Genomic DNA, 26,032 nt, shown 5'->3' on the forward strand with positions numbered 1-26,032 from the left:
GATCAAATACAGCACCCCTGTCGTTTCGGATATACAAGGCGGCCCAGAAGTAGGTATACAGTTATTTTATTTATTTTTTATTACCTTCCAAGCAGCTAGAAAACTAATGTAAAATTCCCACTAGATTTATTATCTAAAAAAATAAGCAATTTTGGTGGTACTTAACAAGTAACATAAAGTGAACTGCAAGTAGCTTCAAAGCATATAAAATAGTTTAATAACTGTACACCACCTACTTTTGGGCCACCCTGTATATATATTCTAGTATATACATAGTAGTTGTAAGAACATTACTCTTATGCATATCGTCCCAGAATACTGAATCTTTGGATACAATCTTAGGGAAGGTAAGAAACATTTTGATACAAGGGCCTAACAGCAAATAGTTTGATGAGAGTTTGATATAGTTTCACAAGAGTAATAATAAAACAAATTTCAAATTTACTGCTAAATGATATTCCAAAAGTATGAAAATTGTCCTTATTTTCTGATTCTGCAACAAAGTTCATTCGGACTAAAACATACTGGTTTGCAAAACTCGACTACAATAGCTCAAGAATTAAAAATATAGTCTACTCAGCTGTTTCAGCATAATATATATATACTCACTTTCCCGAATGCTTTCCATCCTTTTCGTGAAAACTCCAATTAAAAAAACAGTCAATATTACAATCAGAAATGTGAATATAAACAAAAATATATGGTTGCCAATGTAGAAAAACAATCCTGCGTATTTCCATCTGAAATAGATATTTTATTCCAATATTCGATTTTTATTGATGTTGAATATGAAACAAGAGAGCTACGCCCAAATATATGGACACGTCTGTTCGCAGTACAGTACGGTTTACCGTACCGTCAGATCACAGTCAACAAATATATTCACACCAAGCGAAGCAGTACAGTAGGACACAAAATGGCGTCCGATGTCCGCAGAACGTTTAATGACGTCATAGCAAACAAAAACAAATCTCACAGAGCTAACAGAAATATTTAAAATGAATAAAAGTAATAGCCTTCTGGGGAAAAATTTTATCTTCAACCACTGAAAATTTCAAAGCAATTGGTCCAGTATTCGAAGAGAAAAGCGATTTTTTTTTAAAAATGATGGAGACAAATAATAATGAAAATAACAATAACAACAAAATTTTGAAACGATCGTTATGTTCACTACGTGTCCAATAATAAGATAGCAATGCTCAAATATACGGACAGGAAAGCCCAAACGAAGAAATGTCAAATATTTTACAGTACAGGTAGTATTCCTTACCAAAAAAATCTTCTGGCCACCAGATCGCTGAAATGCGATCACGGAATCTTCCACACGTAGCGAAATTTTTAATTTATATGACAATTCATCACACAAATTTTTAAAATATATAAAAATAATAGCCTTTTAGTGACATAGACAATATTTAACCACTGCAATTTAATTTAAAGCATCAGTAGGTAAAGAGAAAAGTGGCCAGTTAATAAAATCGGGGATAAATAATAGATCTTGTGTTATTTGTGTACTGACCGTGAACGATGAACTGCACATGTCCTTCCTGTAAGACTCAATTCAGATGAGAGATATACATGAGGTAGCCACATTCCTAATATCAAATTTCCCAAAGCAATTTCGAACCAAATGAAACATATCAACATCTAAATATGTAATGTGTTTTATATAACGCATAATTTGATATGTACAGTATATTCATGGAAGTCTATGTTGATGCATTAGGTTACCTTAGCTCTCTGAATGGTGAATTTGTTTAACTTGTGTGGATACTTTATTGCAACTGTTCTAATTGCAAGAAAACATAATATATGTTGAATAGTCATAGAGTTCGTCCAATATTCTATAGCAAACGTACTCTGAACAAAAAAATAATGAATCAGTATTGACTATTGAGTCTCCCATCCGATACAAACAGGAAATTTCGTAAGAAAAAATACTGTTTTGCTTTATTTTATATGAGCTGCGCCAATTTTTATCAAGATTTTAGAGTCAAAAAACTATATTTCCAAAAGACAAAACCATCGTCCAGGCTGTACCACGGATCAAGAAAATCAAAGAGAACGAGAGAGCTTCAATGGTAGATCATATATAAATACAGATAGTTATTTTGGCACTCGGGCTCTTTTTCTTATATACAGCGAATGGTACACTTCTTTAACTATATTATAGACCAGTGGTTTTCAAACTTTCCGTGACTGTGAGCCCCTAATAATAAATGTAAGTAGTTTGGCTACAACAAGTATATTGAAAAGCCAACTAGAAAATAAAAGTAAAATAAAAAAGTAAAATAATTGCATTACAGTCAAGAAATTGCGCAAATCACAATTGATTGGCTTTAAATTATTGTAGAATCGCTTCAGTTTGAGAAACGCTGTACGTTTGTAAATATCGTTGGAATGTGGTAATACCATGATTATGATTTTCATTCAGTAAAATTTAGTACAGAAATCATTATTTGTTTCAATTGGCACTCACACGAAAATCTTAATTTAGAATCCGGTAAAAGTTAATATTTCTTCCAACATTCCAAGTTGGATTTAACTAATAACGAAATTAATTTGTTCACAATGAACTGTGACACAATGAAATTTGACAACTTTTATTTTTCAGGTTTACTCACTCAACTAAATACGAATACCTTGCAGAAAATTTCGGGAAGTAGATACTCAAACAAGCCAAATGTTTTCCAATACACGACAAAGGGGCTGTAAATAGTTGATAATAGATTTGAAACACACAGACTAATGATCATGTGGTTGAATGGTGATCTGTAAAACAATATATATTCATATTTGGAAGATAATGTGAAGACTGATATTCGCCTTGTCAGTCGATCAAGCAAGAAAACTGCTTTTTGCTATAGAACTTCGTATCCAAACCGAAAAAGAATTTCCCCCCATGGAGAAAACTAAAACACTAACTATTACTAATTACTATAATACTTATTTCCTAAAAAACATAATAAACTATTCAAACTGTACAAAAACGAGAGTGCAACTTGCACATGAGACCAGCAAAGAATCTCTTGAAGATCAAACAAATAAAGTAGTTTTATGCATATGTTAAGAGGTCAAACGGGTTCCAGAATGGGCAAATTGAGAAATTGAACAAAAAAGGTTGGGTATGACCACTATTGAAGAATAACGATTGTAGAATGAAATTGTAGCGAAAAAGGGGAAACGGGACTACAAAAAAAATGTAAAGTTCCATTATTTAATATCCATTTCTCGATATGACTCAATTGTATGAATTCCAGCTGTATCCCAACGACCCACAGAAAAACTAAGTATATATCTATATATATTATAATGAAAGATGCATATTCCAAGATTATGGTACATTTATGAAAGATAGATCAATAGCGATAGATATAGGTATCAAGTTTGCTGCACATGAATCATATTTATTTCTTATTTATATATACTAATTCGGTGGACTAGAAAAATAAAATGAAACTCACAACATCAATTTTGGTGACTTTGCTATAACAGTTATTGTGACAATGTTTGCAACCATGCTGAATATGAACATCACTCCAACTGCCACTGAAAACGCAATTGCTTCAGACAGACTGAATATTCCTCGTTCCCAGGCCTCCCTATATATTATTAAATTAAGAATAACACTTGTACTAAATAGAACATTTTCAAATGCTAATAAAATTAACAAAAATACCTTTTCAAATTTTCAGGCACAATCGTGGTCATATTTGAAGGAAGAGTTGATGACATTACCATTGTGAAATTGTAACCAGCGTCGCGTTTCATGTTTCGCGTAACTTTATATTGTCATTAAGATGAAGTTTATAGTTTTTTGTTATAAAATATTATATATCCTATTGCTGTATTTATGTTCTAGCTTCAATTTCTAAGAAACTTTTGCCTCGGTCAATCTGGCCTTACTAACTGCACACCGTTGGACAGTTTACAAATCACAATGCTTCATATATACAAGCTGAAATATTTTTAATATTATCACTTTCATACATTTATTAAATGGAGAAAAAAATTGAAAATCAGTCATCCGAAAGATATCGCATTTCCTCAGAAAAATTTTTTTGTCGGCACTAATAACAGCCAATGAAACTGAGTATTAAATATACGAACTTAATTTATCTATTTCTCATAAATATATAGATATTTGAAAAAGGGTAGTTATGTGATATCATGTTCTGTGAACATATGTTTTCAATAGCTACACCCAAGGAGCCTAATTCGAAACAACATTACGCATTTTCAGTTCCGTTCTCCCAGGCGCCCTCTTTTCTTTCACAAACAATCATTGCGTTTCTTTTATATAAGCCTCAATTTCAGAACAATCTTGAAATCGGAGATGTATGCCGTACTGAGGTGGATAATTTTGTATTTACCAGCGAGACATTTATTTGATACCTTTGTGCTTGGTATAGAAATATAAAATATACCACAGTTGAGTCACAAAATATAGACTTGAAATTTGACTCCGAGGTTACGTAACATCCCACTTGACGTCGATAGAAGGCGAAGTTTCCCCCTACATTTGTGTTCACTTTAGCTGTCATATCGTGTTTTGTATTTTATTGCATTGGTATCGTCAAATTCTATAAATTTTGACAAAGGAGGCTAACGAACACAACTTGTCTCAGGCACAGAGTAACGGGTAACTATGTAACGCCCGGAACCGAGTTCGGTGATCAAAACGGAGGACAGTTGTAACGTAAGCGGGCAAGCTTGACGGAATAAAAATGTGTTTCTCTGAATTGCAAAAATACTTAAAAGAATTAAACGAGTCGAATTCTAGAGTCTTAAAATCGTTAGGGGAAATTACAATCTCCTTAGCAACCACAAACGCAACAAAAATTCAGAAAAACTATTCTTATGTACACTTGGTTTCCTAAATCATCTTAATCGTAAAATTTTGTTTCCCAGGTTGCCACATGGTACATTATTTGACTTTTGACATTGCAATTGTGAAAACCTTCGAAATAAAGCTGAAATAATTGAAAAGGGAATGCTTCAAATTATTTTTTTTTTAATTGAATTTTGTGATTCAACTTGTAAAAAAAACTTTTTGCGTTAATCAACCAAGTTTGCCTGATGTTTTGTCAACTGCACTCCTAGTCTATCTCACTATTGAATAGCGTACAAAGTGTATTTATCAGTTTAAAAACTTCATAAATTTATATTACTACCTTTACAATACCGCATGTCGCCTTTGAATAAATTTCAATTTTTCTGGTTTCCATCTGTTACCTTATATATATAATGACTTTTTAACTTCCAACTAAAACAGGGTTATTGTTTATCAAATGAGGTTTTTATTCAATAGGTAATGTAAACAACACATGAAAAAAAATCGGGACTAAACAACGCAAAAGTAAATAGGGAATAAACAACATCAAATGCTTAAATGAAATTTTACTAGCCACAACAGATATGATAAAAAATAACTTTATATAATGTTAAAACATATAGACTTGTATTGTATTTTTGTTCATTAGGATAGTCAAGGCTTTACCAACAATATGGGGCCACTTTCGGAATAATTCAAACGGTTTCAAGTTATTGATGCATTCCAATGCGCGAACCATTTTTCGACAAATAGATTCAATATAATCATCCGATGCCACAGTCATACCGAACTAGCGGCTGTTTTGTGTGTTTGTTCAGATTTTTCTTTTACGCCATCTAATGGTATTGGTTCTCCTGCTGGTCCGTTCTCTCCAATTCGAAGAAATTTGAACGTAGCTTCTCTCATTTGACTGAATGCAATACAGTATATATAAATATATATATATAAAAATGTTGATATTTCTAGGCTTTCGAAGGTTGTATGTTTTACTTTTTTTTTTTCTCATCTCAATCTGATGGGCTACGTTGTATTACAATCTTTTGGGTATTCATTATTATCAGAGTTTTGTTTTGATTTTAATATATCGAAAACAAAGAATACTACCAGAACTCCTAAATTACCTGGAACCTAGATTGTAGAACACGGGATTCAGGCATTCGGAGATTCTCAGGAGTATGTGGGCCAACATGCTGAAAAGCCAGGAACTTCTTGCGTCAACTCTTTTTCTCAACACGTTGTAAATTAAGAGAAAGATTTTATATCCTGAAAAACGACAAAATTAACTTGCTTGCAAATCCGGAAATGTCGCATTTCTGTGCATTTTACTGCAAATGCAAAGAGTACTCGCATCTTTGAGTATGTTCTAGGGGGAGTCTTAGTAAAAACTAAGCAACGGTGATTTCGCAATTTCAGAAACTGGGCCTCGACTTCACAGAAGTTTTTTTAATTCCAAATAATGGTAAATGTTCTCAAGAACATCAAATCTCTTGCGGTCATTTCATTATCTGTTGTCCTCGAACTGCGTCCCCGATAATAAAACATGAAACTAAGATTAATTTCGTTCAAACTAGCGGAATGAGACTTAAAATTAAAGATTTGATTTTAACTTTATAAAACAACCTGTTTTTGTTTCTAATAGTGAATCTATTCAGATCTAGTTTTGAAACACCACAATATCGCTGAAAATATGGTCAGAAACGGGTTTTGGTAAAAGTTAGGGGTAGAAGAAATGAAAATGGTTTCCATGACAACCCGCAACCTTTTTGCTTTATGACCGGGCAAGTTAATCGCAAAATCAAAACAACAATTGTCATTAATACCAGATCTTTTCACCCTTTTTTGCTATTTCTTTAAAAATCTTTTATCAAATTCAATATGGGCAATATATTCTACAAGTGTGATACTGTTTGTGTGTTATTGCAGGTGTCGGGCGTATTCTCGAAAAACGAATATTTTGAACGAAACCATTAATTTTTGTTTTACAAAATATTACTAAACGAATACATACACGATATATCCCAACCTCATTACGCTATCAACTTTTTTAACAAGCTGTTGAGTCAGAGATATCTCGTTACCAGACATTCCAAATTTGAATGCCGGTGATGAAAATCTTCTTTCCGGGTTGAAAGTTTTTACTTCAGTTCCGGGTTATTGAAATTTTTATTGTTTCCACCAGTAAAATAATAATGTTTCATCTCTCCCTCATTTATAAACTATTATTGTCTTAAGTACCGAAATCTGGCAAGTATCCAATCAAGAAAGAAAGTACGATCAGCGTAAGTTGAATCAGAGCAGCATTTTCTTTCTTCAGGTTTGCATCGTTCTTTTTTCCTGAATACACCATGTTCTCAAAAGCCATTGTTCTTCAATATTTATATATATTGAAATATTGATACATACCACCAAACGTCATTCACCCATTGGTGATTTTATTAATGAATTTTGATTCTGATACATAGAATCTTATTTCCCAAATTTGGTGAAGGGACCGTTTCTGTTCCGAACAGCAAATGAATAGATGAGACCTTTTAATTTTTGTTCAATTGAAACAATGAAACAATTTTTACGATTACTGAATAAATGACATTTTATTAAGTATAAAATCTTGTGCTACGCTATGGAGTGAAATGAAACTTGACTTCCAAAACTCAAGATTCAAAAATAAACCCAACCTCTCAAGTTTATACTCACGTTCCCGAATGCTTTCCATCCTCTTCGTGAGAACTCCAATTAAAAAAAATGTCAATATTACAATCAGAATTGTAGGTATAAACAAAAATATAGGATGGCCGATGTAGAAAAATAATCTTGCGTATTTCCATCTAAAATAATTAGCTTGTTTGAAATGTTTTTGTTGCTGTTGGGATGTTAGAAATTAATTAGTTCGATATGCCCTTTAATTGAATTAGCTTATTAATATTAACTGATCAAACATGGATCGATGTAGAGTGTATTAAAAGACAATAATTTTATCTTGTTACATCAGCTTATTAATGTGTAAATTATTTAGCTGTTCTACTTAAATTTTGGATCTTGTAAACTGACCTTGCATGATGAACTGCACATGATTTGCCGGTAGGACTCAAATCAGATGAAGGATACACATGAGGAAGCCACATTGCAAATATCAAATTTCCCAGAGCCGTTTCAAGCCAAATAAAACACACTAACATCTAAATATGTAATGTTTCATATTAATGTTTTATAATACGCATATAACTTGATATATATATTCTAAAGTTTATTGTGTTGTATTATTACCTTAGCCCTTTGGATGGTAAATCTTTTTAGCCTGTGCGGATACTTCATTGCAATCAATCTGATCGCAAGAAAACATAGTATATGTTGGATAGTCACGGAGTTCGTCCAATAATCTACAGCAAACGTACTCTGAACAAAAAATAATAAATTTCTATTTGTTCCTCACCTTGATGCCGTAACGAAATATTGTAACTGCTCTCATTTTTAAATCGTGAAAGACAAATAAAGCTTTGACAGGTATAATGAATAGGGCTGGGCATTTTGAATCAAATAGTAAATTATTCGAATCGGTTCAGACGGAAATTTAGAATCGCCTTCAACTTTTTTTTGTCCGCCTACAGGTCGAGATGAATTCCTCATTTTTTTTTTATTCATATCAATTTTTTACATGCAATTCTGAGATATGCAATTCTGCGACTCTTTTCTCCCGGATGAGTTATTGGCTAAACATGATTCCTAATGTGTTTCGACACTCAGCGAACTGTCTGAGCGTTAGATTACGTGTTTTCACTAATTTATGTGTCTTGAGGATTCATTAAAATAAAACAGTCAATGCAACTACATATCTTCCAAGTATTCATGATTCGATTCGAAAAAAATATTCAATTTGATTCTGAAATCATCAGATATTTAAAAATGTTCAAGTTCCAAGTTAGATTTAACTCATGACGAAATCAACATCAAAAATTTCTGAGTCTCGATTTCTGTTGGTTAATTAGAACTAATTAATACCTTGCAGAAAAACACAGGAAGTGGATACTCGAACAAGCCAAATGTTTTCCAAAACAAGATGAAAGGACTGTAAATAGTTGATATCAGATCAGAAACACACAGACTAATGATCATTATGTTGAATGGTGATCTGTAAAAAGATATATATGTATTTAGGAGATAATGTGCAAATACCGTACCAATTCCCTAAGGTTGTCCAACGTCCAAAGCTGCCTCACAATGAGAAAAACTAGGTTATATCATAACGAGAGAATCACTTTTGGTTTCAACCAGCTTGATAGTAATAATATTTGTTTTCACGATAGCATATTTCAAGGTTCTGGTACATTTTTAAAAAAGATCAGTGCGGATAAAAGGATATACAGTCTGCTGCCCATAAATTAAAATTTATTTCCTAAAATTTCAATAAAAAAAATTATTTTTTACACAGATTTTGAGAACTAGGAAGATAAAAATGAAACTCACGATATCAACTTTGGCGTCTTTGCTATAACAGTTATTGTGACAATGTTTGCAATCGTACTAAATATGAACATCAGTCCAACTGCCACTGAAAACGCAATTGCTTCAGACAGACTGAATATTCCTCGTTCCCAGGCCTCCCTATTAATTTAGAAATGATATTTAGTATGTCGTAGAAGTTTTTGAAATTTAAATAAAATTCACAGAAATACTTTTCCAAATCCTTCCATGTTCCAAATAATGTTATATTATCAGAAGAAGTTGATGACATCATCATTGTGGAATTGTAGCTTTCGTTGAATTCCATAATTCAGAAATTTATCTCAATAATGCGACATATATAAAAACTAAACTACAATTTCGAGCGAACAGAAATACCTCTAATCGCCTTAGTATACTCAATTTATTTTTTCCAAATTCAAACTAGAGTTTGGACAGTTTGAATGATAAATCTCTCACGAACTGCAATCCTACACTGTTGAACATTGTACAAATCGCCATGTTTTATTCACAAACCGATATATGATATAATTACTTTCATATAATTATGGATTAAATGATGAAAATGATTGTAGTAAACGATGTATTTATTAAATAACAGTCAATACGGAAGAGTTTTAATTACGAGTCAAATGCTCGACCTCTTAATTTATCCATCCAATAAAATTATATGGGTTATTTAAAAAAATCATTATTTAATATCATGTTTTGTACACTTATGCTTTTAATAGATTTCAATTTTGCTAACATTTCATGGACCTTAATAACTTCGGATTAAATTTCAAAATATTGATTATCCAGCCATGTCCTTATTGAGCAATTGTGGAATATCAATCGAAATATGAATCAAACATTAAGTATTTCTCCAAGCTCAACTCCTTGCAGCTGTGGGGTATTATGGGTTATTATTATATCGGTTATTTGAAAAAAGCATTATTTAATATTATGTTTTGTACACTTAAGCTTTTAACTGATTTTAATAGATATCAATTTTGCTTACATTCCATGGACCTTATAAACGTCGAAATAAATTTCAATAATATTGAATATCCAGCCATTTCCTTATTAAGCAATTGCGGAATATCAATCGAAAGATGATTCAAACATTAAGTATTTCTTCAAGCTCAACTCCTTGCAGCTGTGGGGTAATTAATGTACCACTAGTCGGATACTGCTTCTCCTACTATGTAAGCCAATGCTTCTGAAACAATTAACTGGGTTTGACATTCACATAATCAACTGTCAATTGTAACCGGACAATGGTCTATTTACGTCTCTGTGGTTAAAGAAATTTTATACTCTCCTTTTCTTGCTTCAGGAAAATATAAGAAAAAATCATTAATCTCTCTAAACAGAGTAATAAGACAATATACATATATATATTTGACTGGCAATATATGTTTGACGTTCACAAACACTGTCAAAAACAGCATGATAAGTTCGAATTCCGTCAACGTAAATCACTCCAAGTTTTTAGTATATCAGTTGTTTACGTGATATATTTTATTGTTTGTTTGTGGAATATGAACAACACTCCAACTGCCACTGAAAAATAAATTGCTCCAGACAGACTGAAAATTGCTCGTTTCCAGGCTTCCTTATATATTAATAAATTAAGAATAACACTTGTACTAAATAGAACATTTTCAAATACTAATACAATTAACAAAAATACTTTTTCAGATTTCCAGGCACAATCGTGGTCATATTTGAAGAAAGAGTTGATGACATTACCATTGTGAAATTGTAACCAGCGTCGCGTTCCATGTTTCGCGTAACTTTATATTGTCATTAATATGAAGTTTATAGTTTTTTTTTATAAAATATTATATATCCTATTGCTGTATTTATGTTCTAATTTCAATTTCTAAGAAACTTTTGCCTCGATCAATCTGGCCTTACTAACTGCACACCGTTGGACAGTGTACAAATCACAATGCTTCATATATACAAGCTGAAATATTTTTAATATTATCACTTTCATACTTTTATTAAATGGAGAAAAAACTTGAAAATCAGTCATCCGAATGATATTGCATTTCCTCAGAAAAATATTTTTATCGGCACTAATAACAGCCAATGAAACTGAGTATTAAATATACGAACTTCTCTTCTATTTCTCATAAATATATAGATATTTGAAAAAGGGTAGTTATGTGATATCATGTTTTGTGAACATAGGTTTTCAATAGCTACACCCAAGGAGCCTAATTCGAAACAACATTACGCATTTTCGGTTCCGTTCTCCCAGGTGCCCTCTTTTCTTTCACGAACAATCATTGCGTTTCTTTTATATATGCCTCTATTTCAGAACAATCTTGAAATCGGAGATGTATACCGTACTGAGGTAAATAATTTTGTCTTTACCAGCGAGACATTTATTTGGTACCTTTGTGTTTGGTATAGAAATATAAAATATACCACAGTTGAGTCACAAAATATAGACTTGAAATTTGACTCCGAAGTTACGTGACATCCCACTTGACGTCGATAGAAATCGAAGTTTCCCACCTATATTTTTGTTTCACTTTAGCTGTCATATCGTGTTTTATATTTTACTGCATTGGTCTCGTCAAATTCTATAAATTTTGACAAAGGAGGCTAACGAACACAACTTGTCTCAGGCACAGAGTAACGGGTAACTATGTAACGCCTGGAACCGAGTTCGGTGATCAAAACGGAGGACAGTTGTGACGTAAGCGGGCAAGCTTGACGGATTAAAAATGTGTTTCCATGAATTGCAAATATACTCTGAAAATAATTAAACGAGTCGAAATCTAGAGTCTTGAAATCGTTAGGGGGAATAACAATCTCCTTAGCAACCACAAACGCAACAAAAATTCAGAAAAACTATTCTTATGTACACTTGGTGTCCTAAATCATCTTCATCATAAAATTTTGTATCCCAGGTTGCCACATGGTACATTGTTTGACTTATTGACATTGCAATTGTGAAACCTTCGAAATAAAGCTGAAATACAATCTTATTGAAAAGGGAATGCTTCAAATTATTCTTTTTTGAATTGAATTTTGTGATTCAACTTTTAAAAAAAACTTTTTGTCTTAATCAACCTAGTTTACCTGATGTTTTGTCAACTGCACTCCTAGTCTATCTCACTATTGAATAGCGTACAGAGTGTATTTATCAATTTAAAAACTTCATAAATTTGATATTACTACCTTTACAATACTGCATGCCGCCTTTAAATAAATTTCAATTTTTCTGGTTTCCACCTGTTACCTTATAATGACTTTTTAACTTCCAATTAAAACAGGGTTATTGTTTATCAAATGAGGTTTTTATTCAATAGGTGATGTAAACAACACATGAAAAAAAAATCGGGACTAAACAACGCAAAAGTAAATAAGGACTAAACAACATCAAATGCTTAAATGAAATTTTACTAGATATGATATAAAATAAATTTATATGATGTTAAAACATATAGACTTGTATTGTATTTTTGTTCATTAGGATAGTCAAGGCTTTACCAACAATATGGGGCCACTTTCGGAATAATTCAAACGGTTTCAAGTTATTGATGCATTCCAATGCGCGAACCATTTTTCGACAAATAGATTCAATATAATCATCCGATGCCACAGTCATACCGAACTAGCGGCTGTTTTGTGTGTTTGTTCAGATTTTTCTTTTACGCCATCTAATGGTATTGGTTCTCCTGCTGGTCCGTTCTCTCGAATTCGAAGAAATTTGAACGTAGCTTCTCTCATTTGACTGAATGCAATACAGTATATATAAATATATATATAATTAAAAATGTTGATCTTTCTAGGCTTTCAAAGGTTGTATGTTTTACTTTTTTTCTCATCTCAATCTGTGGGCTACGTTGTATTACAATCTTTTGGGTATTCATTATTATCAGAGTTTTGTTTTGATTTTAATATATCAAAAGCAAAAAATACTACCAGAACTCCTAAATTACCTGGAACCTAGATTGTAGAACACGGGATTCAGGCATTCGGAAATTCTCAGGAGTATGTGGGCCAACATGCTGAAAAGCCAGGAACTTCTTGCGTCAACTCTTTTTCTCAACACGTTGTAAATTAGGAGAAAGATTTTATATCCTGAAAAACGACAAAATTAACTTGCTTGCAAATCCGGAAATGTCGCATTCCTGTGCAGTTTACTGCAAATGCAAAGAGCACTCGCATCTTTGAGTATGTTCTAGGGGAGTCTTAGTAAAAACTAAGCAACGGTGATTTCGCAATTTTAGAAACTGGGCCTCAACTTCACAGAAGTTTTTTTATTTCCAAATAATGGTAAATGTTCTCAAGAACATCAAATCTCTTGCGGTCACTTCATTATCTGTTGTCCACGAACTGAGTCCCCGATAATAAAACATGAAACTAAGATTAATTTCGTTCAAATTAGCGGAATGAGACTTAAAATTAAAGATTTGTTTTTAACTTTATAAAACAACCTGTTTTTGTTTCTAATAGTGAATCTATTCAGATCTAGTTTTGAAACACCACAATATCGCTGAAAATATGGTCAGAAACGGGTTTTGGTAAAAGTTAGGGGTAGAAGAAATGAAAATGGTTTCCATGATAACCCGCAGCCTTTCTGCTTTATGACCGGGCAAGTTAATCGCAAAATCAAAACAACAATTGTCATTAATACCAGATCTTTTCACCCTTTTTTGCTATTTCTTTAAAAATCATTTATCAAATTCAATATGGGCAATATATTCTACAATTGTTATACTGTTTGTGTGTTATTGCAGGTGTCGGGCGTATTCTCGAAAAACGAATATTTTGAACGAAACCATTAATTTTTGTTTTACAAAATATTACTAAACGAATACATATACGATATATCCCAACCTCATTACGCTATCAACCTTTTTATCAAGCTGTTGAGTCAGAGATATCTCGTTACCAGACATTCCAAATTTGAATGCCGGTGATGAAAATCTTCTTTCCCGGTTGAAAGTTTTTACTTCAGTTACGGGTTATTGAAATTTTTATTGTTTCCACCAGTAAAATATTAATGTTTCATCTCTCCCTCATTTATAAACTATCATTGTTTTAAGTACCGAAATCTGGCAAGTATCCAATCAAGAAAGAAAGTACGATCAGCGTAAGTTGAATCAGAGCAGCATTTTCTTTCTTCAGGTTTGCATCGTTCTTTTTTCCTGAATACACCATGTTCTCATAAGCCATTGTTCTTCAATATTTATATATATTGAAATATTGATACATACCACCAAACGTCATTCACCCATTGGTGATTTTATTAATGAATTTTGATTCTGATACATGGAATCTTATTTCCCAAATTTGGTGAAGGGACCGTTTTTGTTCCGAACAGCAAATGAGTAGATGAGACCTTTTAATTTTTGTTTGAAGGAAACAATGGAACAATTTTCACAATTACTGAATAAATGACATTTTATTAAGAATGAAATCTTGCTATTGTTTTAAAGTCAGCGAAATGAAGTGAAATAAAACTTGACTTCCAAAGCTCAAGATTCAAAAATAAACCCTCCCTCTCAAGTATATACTCACGTTCCCGAATGCTTTCCATCCTCTTCGTGAGAACTCCAATTAAAAAAAACGTCAATGTTACAATCAGAATTGTAGGTATAAACAAAAATATAGGATGGCCGATGTAGAAAAATAATCTCAGATATTTCCATCTAAAATAATTAGCATTTTTGAAATGTTTTTTATTTTGTTGCTGTTGAGATGTTAGAAATTTATTAGTTCGATAGTGAATTAATTAGTTCGATAAACCCTTCAATTAAATTAGCATAGTAATAATAACTGATCAAACATGGATCGATGATCGAGTGTATACGGCATTGTTATAAGATATTAAAAGACAATAATTTTATCTTGTTACATCAGCTTATTAATGTGTAAATTAATTAGCTGTTCTACTTGAATTTTGGATCTTGTGAACTGACCTTGCATGATGAACTGCACATGAAAAGCCGGTAGGACTCAAATCAGATGAAGGATACACATGAGGAAGCCACATTGCAAATATCAAATTTCCCAAAGCCGTTTCAAGCCAAATAAAAGACACCAACATCTAAATATGTAATGTTTCATATTAATGTTTTGAAATACGCATATAACTTGATATACATATTCGAACGTTTATGGTGTTGTATTATTACCTTAGCCCTTTGGATGGTAAATTTTTTTAGCCTGTGCGGATACCTCATTGCAATCAATCTGATCGCAAGAAAACATAGTATATGTTGGATAGTCACGGAGCTCGTCCAATAATCTACAGCAAACGTACTCTGAACAAAAAATAATAAATTTCTATTTGTTCCTCACCTTGATACCGTAACGAAATATTGTAACTGCTCTCATTTTTAAATCGTGAAAGACAAATAAAGCATTGACAGACGAACGATCATATGACTAAAAGGCAAAAGGTGGTATAATGAATAGGGCTGGGCATTTCGAAACAAATAGTAAATTATTCGAATCGGTCCAGACTGAAATTTAGAATCGTCGTCAACTTTTTTTTTATCCGCATACAGGTCGAGATGAATCCCTCATTTTTTTTTATTCATATCAAATTTTTTACATGCAATTCTGAGATATGCAATTCTGCGTCTCTTTTCTCCCGAATGAGTTATTGGCAAAACATGATTCATAATGTGTTTCGACACTCAGCGAACTGTCTGAGCGTTAGATTACGTGTTTTCACTAATTTATGTGTCTTGAGGATTCATTAAAATAAAACAGTCAATGCAACCACATATCTTCCAAGTATTCATGATTCGATTCGAAAAAAAAATCCATTTGATTCTGAAATCATCAGATATTTAAAAATGTTCAAGTTCCAAGTTAGATTTAACTCATGACGAAATCAACATCGAAAATTTCTGAGTCTCGATTTCTGTTGGTTAATTAGAACTAATTAATACCTTGCAGAAAAACACAGGAAGTGGATACTCGAACAAGCCAAATGTTTTCCAAAACAAGATGAAAGGACTGTAAATAGTTGATATCAGATCAGAAACACACAGACTAATGATCATGATGTTGAATGGTGATCTGTAAAAAGATATATATATATTTAGGAGATAATGTGCAAATACCGTACCAATTCCCTAAGGTTGTCCAACGTCCAAAGCTGCCTCACAATGAGAAAAACTAGGTTATATCATGACGAGAGAATCACTTTTGGTTTCAACCAGCTTGATAGTAATAATATTTGTTTTCACGATAGCATATTTCAAGGTTCTGGTACATTTTTAAAAAAGATCAGTGCGGATAAAAGGATATACAGTCTGCTGCCCATAAATTAAAATTTATTTCCTAAAATTTCAATAAAAAAAATTATTTTTTACACAGATTTTGAGAACTAGGAAGATAAAAATGAAACTCACGATATCAACTTTGGCGTCTTTGCTATAACAGTTATTGTGACAATGTTTGCAATCGTACTAAATATGAACATCAGTCCAACTGCCACTGAAAACGCAATTGCTTCAGACAGACTGAATATTCCTCGTTCCCAGGCCTCCCTATTAATTTAGAAATGATATTTAGTATGTCGTAGAAGTTTTTGAAATTTAAATAAAATTCACAAAAATACTTTTCCAAATCCTTCCATGTTCCAATTAATGTTATATTATCAGAAGAAGTTGATGACATCATCATTGTGGAATTGTAGCCTGCGTTGAATTCCATAATTCAGAAATTTATCTCAATAATGCGACATATATAAAAACTAAACTACAATTTCGAGCGAACAGAAATACCTCTAATCGCCTTAGTATACTCAATTTATTTTTTCCAAATTCAAACTAGAGTTTGGACAGTTTGAATGATAAATCTCTCACGAACTGCAAGCCTACACTGTTGAACATTGTACAAATCGCCATGTTTTATTCACAAACCGATATATGATATAATTACTTTCATATAATTATGGATTAAATGATGAAAATGATTGTAGTAAACGATGTATTTATTAAATAACAGTCAATACGGAAGAGTTTTAATTACGAGTCAAATGCTCGACCTCTTAATTTATCCATCCAATAAAATTATATGGGTTATTTAAAAAAATCATTATTTAATATCATGTTTTGTACACCTATGCTTTTAATAGATTTCAATTTTGCTAACATTTCATGGACCCTAATAACTTCGGATTAAATTTCAAAATATTGATTATCCAGCCATGTCCTTATTAAGCAATTGCGGAATATCAATCGAAATATGAATCAAACATTAAGTATTTCTCCAAGCTCAACTCCTTGCAGCTGTGGGGTATTATGGGTTATTATTATATCGGTTATTTGAAAAAAGCATTATTTAATATTATGTTTTGTACACTTAAGCTTTTAACTGATTTTAATAGATATCAATTTTGCTTACATTCCATGGACCTTATAAACGTCGAAATAAATTTCAATAATATTGAATATCCAGCCATGTCCTTATTAAGCAATTGCGGAATATCAATCGAAAGATGATTCAAACATTAAGTATTTCTTCAAGCTCAACTCCTTGCAGCTGTGGGGTAATTAATGTAACCACTAGTCGGATACTGCTTCTCCTACTATGTAAGCCAATGCTTCTGAAACAATTAACTGGGTTTGACATTCACATAATCAACTGTCAATTGTAACCGGACAATGGTCTATTTACGTCTCTGTGGTTAAAGCAATTTTATACTCTCCTTTTCTTGCTTCAGGAAAATATAAGAAAAAATCATTAATCTCTCTAAACAGAGTAATAAGACAATATACATATATATATTTGACTGGCAATATATGTTTGACGTTCACAAACACTGTCAAAAACAGCATGATAAGTTCGAATTCCGTCAACGTAAATCACTCCAAGTTTTTAGTATATCAGTTGTTTACGTGATATATTTTATTGTTTGTTTGTGGAATATGAACAACACTCCAACTGCCACTGAAAAATAAATTGCTCCAGACAGACTGAAAATTGCTCGTTTCCAGGCTTCCTTATATATTAATAAATTAAGAATAACACTTGTACTAAATAGAACATTTTCAAATACTAATACAATTAACAAAAATACTTTTTCAGATTTCCAGGCACAATCGTGGTCATATTTGAAGAAAGAGTTGATGACATTACCATTGTGAAATTGTAACCAGCGTCGCGTTCCATGTTTCGCGTAACTTTATATTGTCGTTAATATGAAGTTTATAGTTTTTTTTTTATAAAATATAATATATCCTATTGCTATATCCTCGATCAATCTGGCCTTACTAACTGCACACCGTTGGACAGTGTACAAATCACAATGCTTCATATATACAAGCTGAAATATTTTTAATATTATCACTTTCATACTTTTATTAAATGGAGAAAAAACTTGAAAATCAGTCATCCGAATGATATTGCATTTCCTCAGAAAAATATTTTCATCGGCACTAATAACAGCCAATGAAACTGAGTATTAAATATACGAACTTCTCTTCTATTTCTCATAAATATATAGATATTTGAAAAAGGTTAGTTATGTGATATCATGTTTTGTGAACATAGGTTTTCAATAGCTACACCCAAGGAGCCTAATTCGAAACAACATTACGCATTTTCGGTTCCGTTCTCCTAGGTGCCCTCTTTTCTTTCACGAACAATCATTGCGTTTCTTTTATATAAGCCTCAATTTCAGAACAATCTTGAAATCGGAGATGTATACCGTACTGAGGTGGATAATTTTGTCTTTACCAGCGAGACATTTATTTGGTACCTTTGTGTTTGGTATAGAAATATAAAATATACCACAGTTGAGTCACAAAATATAGACTTGAAATTTGACTCCGAAGTTACGTGACATCCCACTTGACGTCGATAGAAGTCGAAGTTTCCCACCTATATTTTTGTTTCACTTTAGCTGTCATATCGTGTTTTATATTTTACTGCATTGGTCTCGTCAAATTCTATAAATTTTGACAAAGGAGGCTAACGAACACAACTTGTCTCAGGCACAGAGTAACGGGTAACTATGTAACGCCTGGAACCGAGTTCGGTGATCAAAACGGAGGACAGTTGTGACGTAAGCGGGCAAGCTTGACGGATTAAAAATGTGTTTCCATGAATTGCAAATATACTCTGAAAATAATTAAACGAGTCGAAATCTAGAGTCTTGAAATCGTTAGGGGGAATAACAATCTCCTTAGCAACCACAAACGCAACAAAAATTCAGAAAAACTATTCTTATGTACACTTGGTGTCCTAAATCATCTTCATCATAAAATTTTGTATCCCAGGTTGCCACATGGTACATTGTTTGACTTATTGACATTGCAATTGTGAAACCTTCGAAATAAAGCTGAAATACAATCTTATTGAAAAGGGAATGCTTCAAATTATTCTTTTTTGAATTGAATTTTGTGATTCAACTTTTAAAAAAAACTTTTTGTCTTAATCAACCTAGTTTACCTGATGTTTTGTCAACTGCACTCCTAGTCTATCTCACTATTGAATAGCGTACAGAGTGTATTTATCAATTTAAAAACTTCATAAATTTGATATTACTACCTTTACAATACTGCATGCCACCTTTAAATAAATTTCAATTTTTCTGGTTTCCACCTGTTACCTTATAATGACTTTTTAACTTCCAATTAAAACAGGGTTATTGTTTATCAAATGAGGTTTTTATTCAATAGGTGATGTAAACAACACATGAAAAAAAATCGGGACTAAACAACGCAAAAGTAAATAAGGACTAAACAACATCAAATGCTTAAATGAAATTTTACTAGCCACAACAGATATGATATAAAATAAATTTATATGATGTTAAAACATATAGACTTGTATTGTATTTTTGTTCATTAGGATAGTCAAGGCTTTACCAACAATATGGGGCCACTTTCGGAATAATTCAAACGGTTTCAAGTTATTGATGCATTCCAATGCGTGAACCATTTTTCGACAAATAGATTCAATATAATCATCCGATGCCACAGTCATACCGAACTAGCGGCTGTTTTGTGTGTTTGTTCAGATTTTTCTTTTACGCCATCTAATGGTATTGGTTCTCCTGCTGGTCCGTTCTCTCCAATTCGAAGAAATTTGAACGTAGCTTCTCTCATTTGACTGAATGCAATACAGTATATATAAATATATATATAATTAAAAATGTTGATCTTTCTAGGCTTTCAAAGGTTGTATGTTTCACTTTTTTTCTCATCTCAATCTGTGGGCTACGTTGTATTACAATCTTTTGGGTATTCATTATTATCAGAGTTTTGTTTTGATTTTAATATATCAAAAGCAAAAAATACTACCAGAACTCCTAAATTACCTGGAACCTAGATTGTAGAACACGGGATTCAGGCATTCGGAAATTCTCAGGAGTATGTGGGCCACATGCTGAAAAGCCAGGAACTTCTTGCGTCAACTCTTTTTCTCAACACGTTGTAAATTAGGAGAAAGATTTTATATCCTGAAAAACGACAAAATTAACTTGCTTGCAAATCCGGAAATGTCGCATTCCTGTGCAGTTTACTGCAAATGCAAAGAGCACTCGCATCTTTGAGTATGTTCTAGGGGAGTCTTAGTAAAAACTAAGCAACGGTGATTTCGCAATTTTAGAAACTGGGCCTCAACTTCACAGAAGTTTTTTTAATTCCAAATAATGGTAAATGTTCTCAAGAACATCAAATCTCTTGCGGTCATTTCATTATCTGTTGTCCACGAACCGAGTCCCCGATAATAAAACATGAAACTAAGATTAATTTCGTTCAAACTAGCGGAATGAGACTTAAAATTAAAGATTCGTTTTTAACTTTATAAAACAACCTGTTTTTGTTTCTAATAGTGAATCTATTCAGATCTAGTTTTGAAACACCACAATATCGCTGAAAATATGGTCAGAAACGGGTTTTGGTAAAAGTTAGGGGTAGAAGAAATGAAAATGGTTTCCATGACAACCCGCAGCCTTTCTGCTTTATGACCGGGCAAGTTAATCGCAAAATCAAAACAACAATTGTCATTAATACCAGATCTTTTCACCCTTTTTTGCTATTTCTTTAAAAATCATTTATCAAATTCAATATGGGCAATATATTCTACAATTGTTATACTGTTTGTGTGTTATTGCAGGTGTCGGGCGTATTCTCGAAAAACGAATATTTTGAACGAAACCATTAATTTTTGTTTTACAAAATATTACTAAACGAATACATATACGATATATCCCAACCTCATTACGCTATCAACCTTTTTATCAAGCTGTTGAGTCAGAGATATCTCGTTACCAGACATTCCAAATTTGAATGCCGGTGATGAAAATCTTCTTTCCCGGTTGAAAGTTTTTACTTCAGTTACGGGTTATTGAAATTTTTATTGTTTCCACCAGTAAAATAATAATGTTTCATCTCTCCCTCATTTATAAACTATTATTGTTTTAAGTACCGAAATCTGGCAAGTATCCAATCAAGAAAGAAAGTACGATCAGCGTAAGTTGAATCAGAGCAGCATTTTCTTTCTTCAGGTTTGCATCGTTCTTTTTTCCTGAATACACCATGTTCTCATAAGCCATTGTTTTTCAATATTTATATATATTGAAATATTGATACATACCACCAAACGTCATTCACCCATTGGTGATTTTATTAATGAATTTTGATTCTGATACATGGAATCTTATTTCCCAAATTTGGTGAAGGGACCGTTTTTGTTCCGAACAGCAAATGAGTAGATGAGACCTTTTAATTTTTGTTTGAAGGAAACAATGGAACAATTTTCACAATTACTGAATAAATGACATTTTATTAAGAATGAAATCTTGCTATTGTTTTAAAGTCAGCGAAATGAAGTGAAATGAAACTTGACTTCCAAAGCTCAAGATTCAAAAATAAACCCTCCCTCTCAAGTATATACTCACGTTCCCGAATGCTTTCCATCCTCTTCGTGAGAACTCCAATTAAAAAAAACGTCAATGTTACAATCAGAATTGTAGGTATAAACAAAAATATAGGATGGCCGATGTAGAAAAATAATCTCAGATATTTCCATCTAAAATAATTAGCATTTTTGAAATGTTTTTTATTTTGTTGCTGTTGAGATGTTAGAAATTTATTAGTTCGATAGTGAATTAATTAGTTCGATAAACCCTTCAATTAAATTAGCATAGTAATAATAACTGATCAAACATGGATCGATGATCGAGTGTATACGGCATTGTTATAAGATATTAAAAGACAATAATTTTATCTTGTTACATCAGCTTATTAATGTGTAAATTAATTAGCTGTTCTACTTGAATTTTGGATCTTGTGAACTGACCTTGCATGATGAACTGCACATGAAAAGCCGGTAGGACTCAAATCAGATGAAGGATACACATGAGGAAGCCACATTGCAAATATCAAATTTCCCAAAGCCGTTTCAAGCCAAATAAAAGACACCAACATCTAAATATGTAATGTTTCATATTAATGTTTTGAAATACGCATATAACTTGATATACATATTCGAACGTTTATGGTGTTGTATTATTACCTTAGCCCTTTGGATGGTAAATTTTTTTAGCCTGTGCGGATACCTCATTGCAATCAATCTGATCGCAAGAAAACATAGTATATGTTGGATAGTCACGGAGCTCGTACAATAATCTACAGCAAACGTACTCTGAACAAAAAATAATAAATTTCTATTTGTTCCTCACCTTGATACCGTAACGAAATATTGTAACTGCTCTCATTTTTAAATCGTGAAAGACAAATAAAGCATTGACAGACGAACGATCATATGACTAAAAGGCAAAAGGTGGTATAATGAATAGGGCTGGGCATTTCGAAACAAATAGTAAATTATTCGAATCGGTCCAGACGGAAATTTAGAATCGTCGTCAACTTTTTTTTTATCCGCATACAGGTCGAGATGAATCCCTCATTTTTTTTTATTCATATCAAATTTTTTACATGCAATTCTGAGATATGCAATTCTGCGTCTCTTTTCTCCCGAATGAGTTATTGGCAAAACATGATTCATAATGTGTTTCGACACTCAGCGAACTGTCTGAGCGTTAGATTACGTGTTTTCACTAATTTATGTGTCTTGAGGATTCATTAAAATAAAACAGTCAATGCAACCACATATCTTCCAAGTATTCATGATTCGATTCGAAAAAAAATTCCATTTGATTCTGAAATCATCAGATATTTAAAAATGTTCAAGTTCCAAGTTAGATTTAACTCATGACGAAATCAACATCGAAAATTTCTGAGTCTCGATTTCTGTTGGTTAATTAGAACTAATTAATACCTTGCAGAAAAACATAGGAAGTGGATACTCGAACAAGCCAAATGTTTTCCAAAACAAGATGAAAGGACTGTAAATAGTTGATATCAGATCAGAAACACACAGACTAATGATCATGATGTTGAATGGTGATCTGTAAAAAGATATATATATATTTAGGAGATAATGTGCAAATACCGTACCAATTTCCTAAGGTTGTCCAACGTCCAAAGCTGCCTCACAATGAGAAAAACTAGGTTATATCTTGACGAGAGAATCACTTTTGGTTTCAACCAGCTTGATAGTAATAATATTTGTTTTCGCGATAGCATATTTCAAGGTTCTGGTACATTTTTAAAAAAGATCAGTAAGGATAAAAGGATATACAGTCTGCTGCCCATAAATTAAAATTTATTTCCTAAAATTTCAATAAAAAAAATTATTTTTCACACAGATTTTGAGAACTGGGAAGATAAAAATGAAACTCACGATATCAACTTTGGCGTCTTTGCTATAACAGTTATTGTGACAATGTTTGCAATCGTACTAAATATGAACATCACTCCAACTGCCCCTGAAAACGCAATTGCTTCAGACAGACTGAATATTCCTCGTTCCCAGGCCTCCCTATTAATTTAGAAATGATATTTAGTATGTCGTAGAAGTTTTTGATATTTAAATAAAATTCACAAAAATACTTTTCCAAATCCTTCCATGCAATTAATGTTATATTTTCAGAAGAAGTTGATGACATCATCATTGTGGAATTGTAGCCTGCGTTGAATTCCATAATTCAGAAATTTATCTCAATAATGCGACATATATAAAAACTAAACTACAATTTCGAGCGAACAGAAATACCTCTAATCGCCTTAGTATACTCAATTTATTTTTTCCAAATTCAAACTAGAGTTTGGACAGTTTGAATGATAAATCTCTCACGAACTGCAAGCCTACACTGTTGAACATTGTACAAATCGCCATGTTTTATTCACAAACCGATATATGATATAATTACTTTCATATAATTATGGATTAAATGCTGAAAATGATTGTAGTAAACGATGTATTTATTAAATAACAGTCAATACGGAAGAGTTTTAATTACGAGTCAAATGCTCGACCTCTTAATTTATCCATCCAATAAAATTATATGGGTTATTTAAAAAAATCATTATTTAATATCATGTTTTGTACACTTATGCTTTTAATAGATTTCAATTTTGCTAACATTTCATGGACCCTAATAACTTCGGATTAAATTTCAAAATATTGATTATCCAGCCATGTCCTCATTAAGCAATTGCGGAATATCAATCGAAATATGATTCAAACATTAAGTATTTCTCCAATCCTAACTCCTTGCAGCTGTGGGGTATTATGGGTTATTATTATACGGGTTATTTAAAAAAAGCATGATTTAATATCATGTTTTGTACACTTGAGCTTTTAACTGATTTTAATAGATATCAATTTTGCTTACATTCCATGGACCTTATAAACGTCGAAATAAATTTCAATAATATTGATTATCCAGCCATGTCCTTATTAAGCAATTGCGGAATATCAATCGAAATATGAATCAAACTTTAAGTATTTCTTCAAGCTCAACTCCTTTCAGCTGTGGGGTAATTAATGTAACCACTAGTCGGATACTGCTTCTCTTACCATGTAAGCCAATGCTTTTGAAACAATTAACTGATTTTGACATTCACATAATCAACTGTCAATGGTAACCGGACAATGGTCTATTTACGTCTTTGTGGTAAAGCAATTTTATACTCTCTTTTTCTTGCTTCAGGAAAATATAAAAAAATATTCATTAGATTCTCTAAACAGAGAATCTAATGAATAAGACAATATACATATATATATTTGACTGACAATATATGTTTGACGTTCACAAACACTGTCAAAAACAGCATGATAAGTTCGAATTCCGTCAACGTAAATCACTTCAAGTTTTTAGTATATCAGTTGTTTACGTGATATATTTTATTGTTTGTTTGTGGACCTGCAAGTCTAATGAAAGCGCCTAAACCAGAGCCGATCTGGATTCCAGCAGCCATACTTAATGAATGTAATCCCAATAAACTTTACAACATAATCAGCACGTGTACATGTGGTGGGGCTTGAGAGTCATCGAAGATACATTCACGACTAATTTTACACGGCTTTTAACATTTCGACAGAATGCTTGACAGAATCTTGTCGATCATCTACAACCTTTTGGGAATGTCGTCGTCAGGACGACCTGGCCATCACCACCGCTAGCCCGTGCTAGCTTGATAACGCCCAGTCTTTGTGATGTTTCGCTTTCCGAACCCAAGCATTGCTCGCCTTTTCAAAAGCAGAAGCTATGGAAGTCGGCCTGGCCTGGTATTGGTATTGGTGGCTGTGACAGCTTTGCCCTATTCTGGGTGCAGTATTTTATCTGTTGTATTTTTTGTTCTCGGCGACTCACGTTGACCGCTGTAGAAACAATGACTTCCGAGTCTTCGAATT

General features: G+C 32.4%; 4 protein-coding genes across 10 annotated transcripts; all 4 read right to left on the reverse strand.

The window, feature by feature from the left end:
• Positions 1–296: 296 nt before the first annotated feature.
• LOC144420891 (uncharacterized) lies at positions 297–4,891 on the reverse strand. Its single transcript, XM_078110722.1, has 7 exons — positions 3,680–4,891; positions 3,465–3,602; positions 2,643–2,772; positions 1,732–1,860; positions 1,520–1,647; positions 610–740; positions 297–337 (listed from the first exon to the last, which is right to left on the reverse strand). The coding sequence occupies exons 1-7, from the start codon at positions 3,769–3,771 to the stop codon at positions 297–299; spliced, it is 789 nt and encodes a 262-aa protein (XP_077966848.1). The 5' UTR covers positions 3,772–4,891.
• Positions 4,892–5,230: 339 nt separating this feature from the next.
• LOC120342633 (uncharacterized) lies at positions 5,231–9,735 on the reverse strand. Of its 2 annotated transcripts, XM_078111154.1 has the most exons (9): positions 9,505–9,735; positions 9,296–9,433; positions 8,831–8,960; positions 8,099–8,227; positions 7,883–8,010; positions 7,529–7,659; positions 7,070–7,168; positions 5,956–6,097; positions 5,232–5,744 (listed from the first exon to the last, which is right to left on the reverse strand). In XM_078111154.1, the coding sequence occupies exons 1-9, from the start codon at positions 9,597–9,599 to the stop codon at positions 5,615–5,617; spliced, it is 1,122 nt and encodes a 373-aa protein (XP_077967280.1). In that variant the 5' UTR covers positions 9,600–9,735; the 3' UTR covers positions 5,232–5,614. The 2 variants fall into 2 exon arrangements, with proteins under 2 accessions (XP_077967281.1, XP_077967280.1); XM_078111155.1 differs by lacking the exon at positions 7,070–7,168 and having other exon boundaries at positions 5,231–5,744.
• A 2,971-nt stretch (positions 9,736–12,706) lies between these two features.
• LOC144421039 (galanin receptor 2a-like) lies at positions 12,707–17,139 on the reverse strand. 2 transcript variants are annotated; one of them, XM_078111152.1, is made up of 9 exons: positions 16,878–17,139; positions 16,669–16,806; positions 16,204–16,333; positions 15,439–15,567; positions 15,223–15,350; positions 14,822–14,952; positions 14,350–14,448; positions 13,237–13,378; positions 12,707–13,028 (listed from the first exon to the last, which is right to left on the reverse strand). In XM_078111152.1, exons 1-9 carry the CDS (start codon positions 16,970–16,972, stop codon positions 12,899–12,901), a joined length of 1,122 nt encoding a protein of 373 aa, XP_077967278.1. In that variant the 5' UTR covers positions 16,973–17,139; the 3' UTR covers positions 12,707–12,898. The 2 variants fall into 2 exon arrangements, with proteins under 2 accessions (XP_077967278.1, XP_077967279.1); XM_078111153.1 differs by lacking the exon at positions 14,350–14,448.
• A 2,702-nt stretch (positions 17,140–19,841) lies between these two features.
• Positions 19,842–24,484, reverse strand: LOC120342630 (uncharacterized). 5 transcript variants are annotated; one of them, XM_039411544.2, is made up of 9 exons: positions 24,226–24,484; positions 24,017–24,154; positions 23,552–23,681; positions 22,787–22,915; positions 22,571–22,698; positions 22,170–22,300; positions 21,698–21,796; positions 20,586–20,726; positions 19,849–20,377 (listed from the first exon to the last, which is right to left on the reverse strand). In XM_039411544.2, exons 1-8 carry the CDS (start codon positions 24,315–24,317, stop codon positions 20,632–20,634), a joined length of 942 nt encoding a protein of 313 aa, XP_039267478.2. In that variant the 5' UTR covers positions 24,318–24,484; the 3' UTR covers positions 19,849–20,377; positions 20,586–20,631. The 5 variants fall into 5 exon arrangements, 3 of the variants coding, with proteins under 3 accessions (XP_077967282.1, XP_039267479.2, XP_039267478.2); XM_078111156.1 differs by lacking the exon at positions 22,787–22,915 and having other exon boundaries at positions 19,842–20,377; XM_039411545.2 differs by lacking the exon at positions 21,698–21,796 and having other exon boundaries at positions 19,846–20,377.
• Positions 24,485–26,032: the final 1,548 nt, after the last annotated feature.

This window comes from Styela clava, chromosome 3 (genome assembly GCF_964204865.1).
Source record: "Styela clava chromosome 3, kaStyClav1.hap1.2, whole genome shotgun sequence".
Taxonomy (NCBI): domain Eukaryota; kingdom Metazoa; phylum Chordata; class Ascidiacea; order Stolidobranchia; family Styelidae; genus Styela; species Styela clava.

Coding starts and splice junctions, on each gene's coding strand:
- LOC144420891 (XM_078110722.1), bottom strand. CDS start 3,771: ATGAAACGCGACGCTGGTTACAATTTCACAATGGTAATGTCATCAACT. Junction 1,648..1,731: donor TCACCATTCAGAGAGCTAAG/GTAACCTAATGC, acceptor TTACATATTTAG/ATGTTGATATGTTTCATTTG. Junction 741..1,519: donor TGTGCAGTTCATCGTTCACG/GTCAGTACACAA, acceptor TATCTATTTCAG/ATGGAAATACGCAGGATTGT.
- LOC120342633 (XM_078111154.1), bottom strand. CDS start 9,599: ATGGAATTCAACGAAAGCTACAATTCCACAATGATGATGTCATCAACT. Junction 8,961..9,295: donor AAGACGCCAAAGTTGATATC/GTGAGTTTCATT, acceptor ATCTTTTTACAG/ATCACCATTCAACATAATGA. Junction 8,011..8,098: donor TTACCATCCAAAGGGCTAAG/GTAATAATACAA, acceptor TTACATATTTAG/ATGTTAGTGTGTTTTATTTG.
- LOC120342630 (XM_039411544.2), bottom strand. CDS start 24,317: ATGGAATTCAACGCAGGCTACAATTCCACAATGATGATGTCATCAACT. Junction 23,682..24,016: donor AAGACGCCAAAGTTGATATC/GTGAGTTTCATT, acceptor ATCTTTTTACAG/ATCACCATTCAACATCATGA. Junction 22,916..23,551: donor TTCCTATGTTTTTCTGCAAG/GTATTAATTAGT, acceptor TTTTTTGTTCAG/AGTACGTTTGCTGTAGATTA.
- LOC144421039 (XM_078111152.1), bottom strand. CDS start 16,972: ATGGAATTCAACGCAGGCTACAATTCCACAATGATGATGTCATCAACT. Junction 16,334..16,668: donor AAGACGCCAAAGTTGATATC/GTGAGTTTCATT, acceptor ATCTTTTTACAG/ATCACCATTCAACATCATGA. Junction 13,029..13,236: donor TTCTACAATCTAGGTTCCAG/GTAATTTAGGAG, acceptor TATTGCATTCAG/TCAAATGAGAGAAGCTACGT.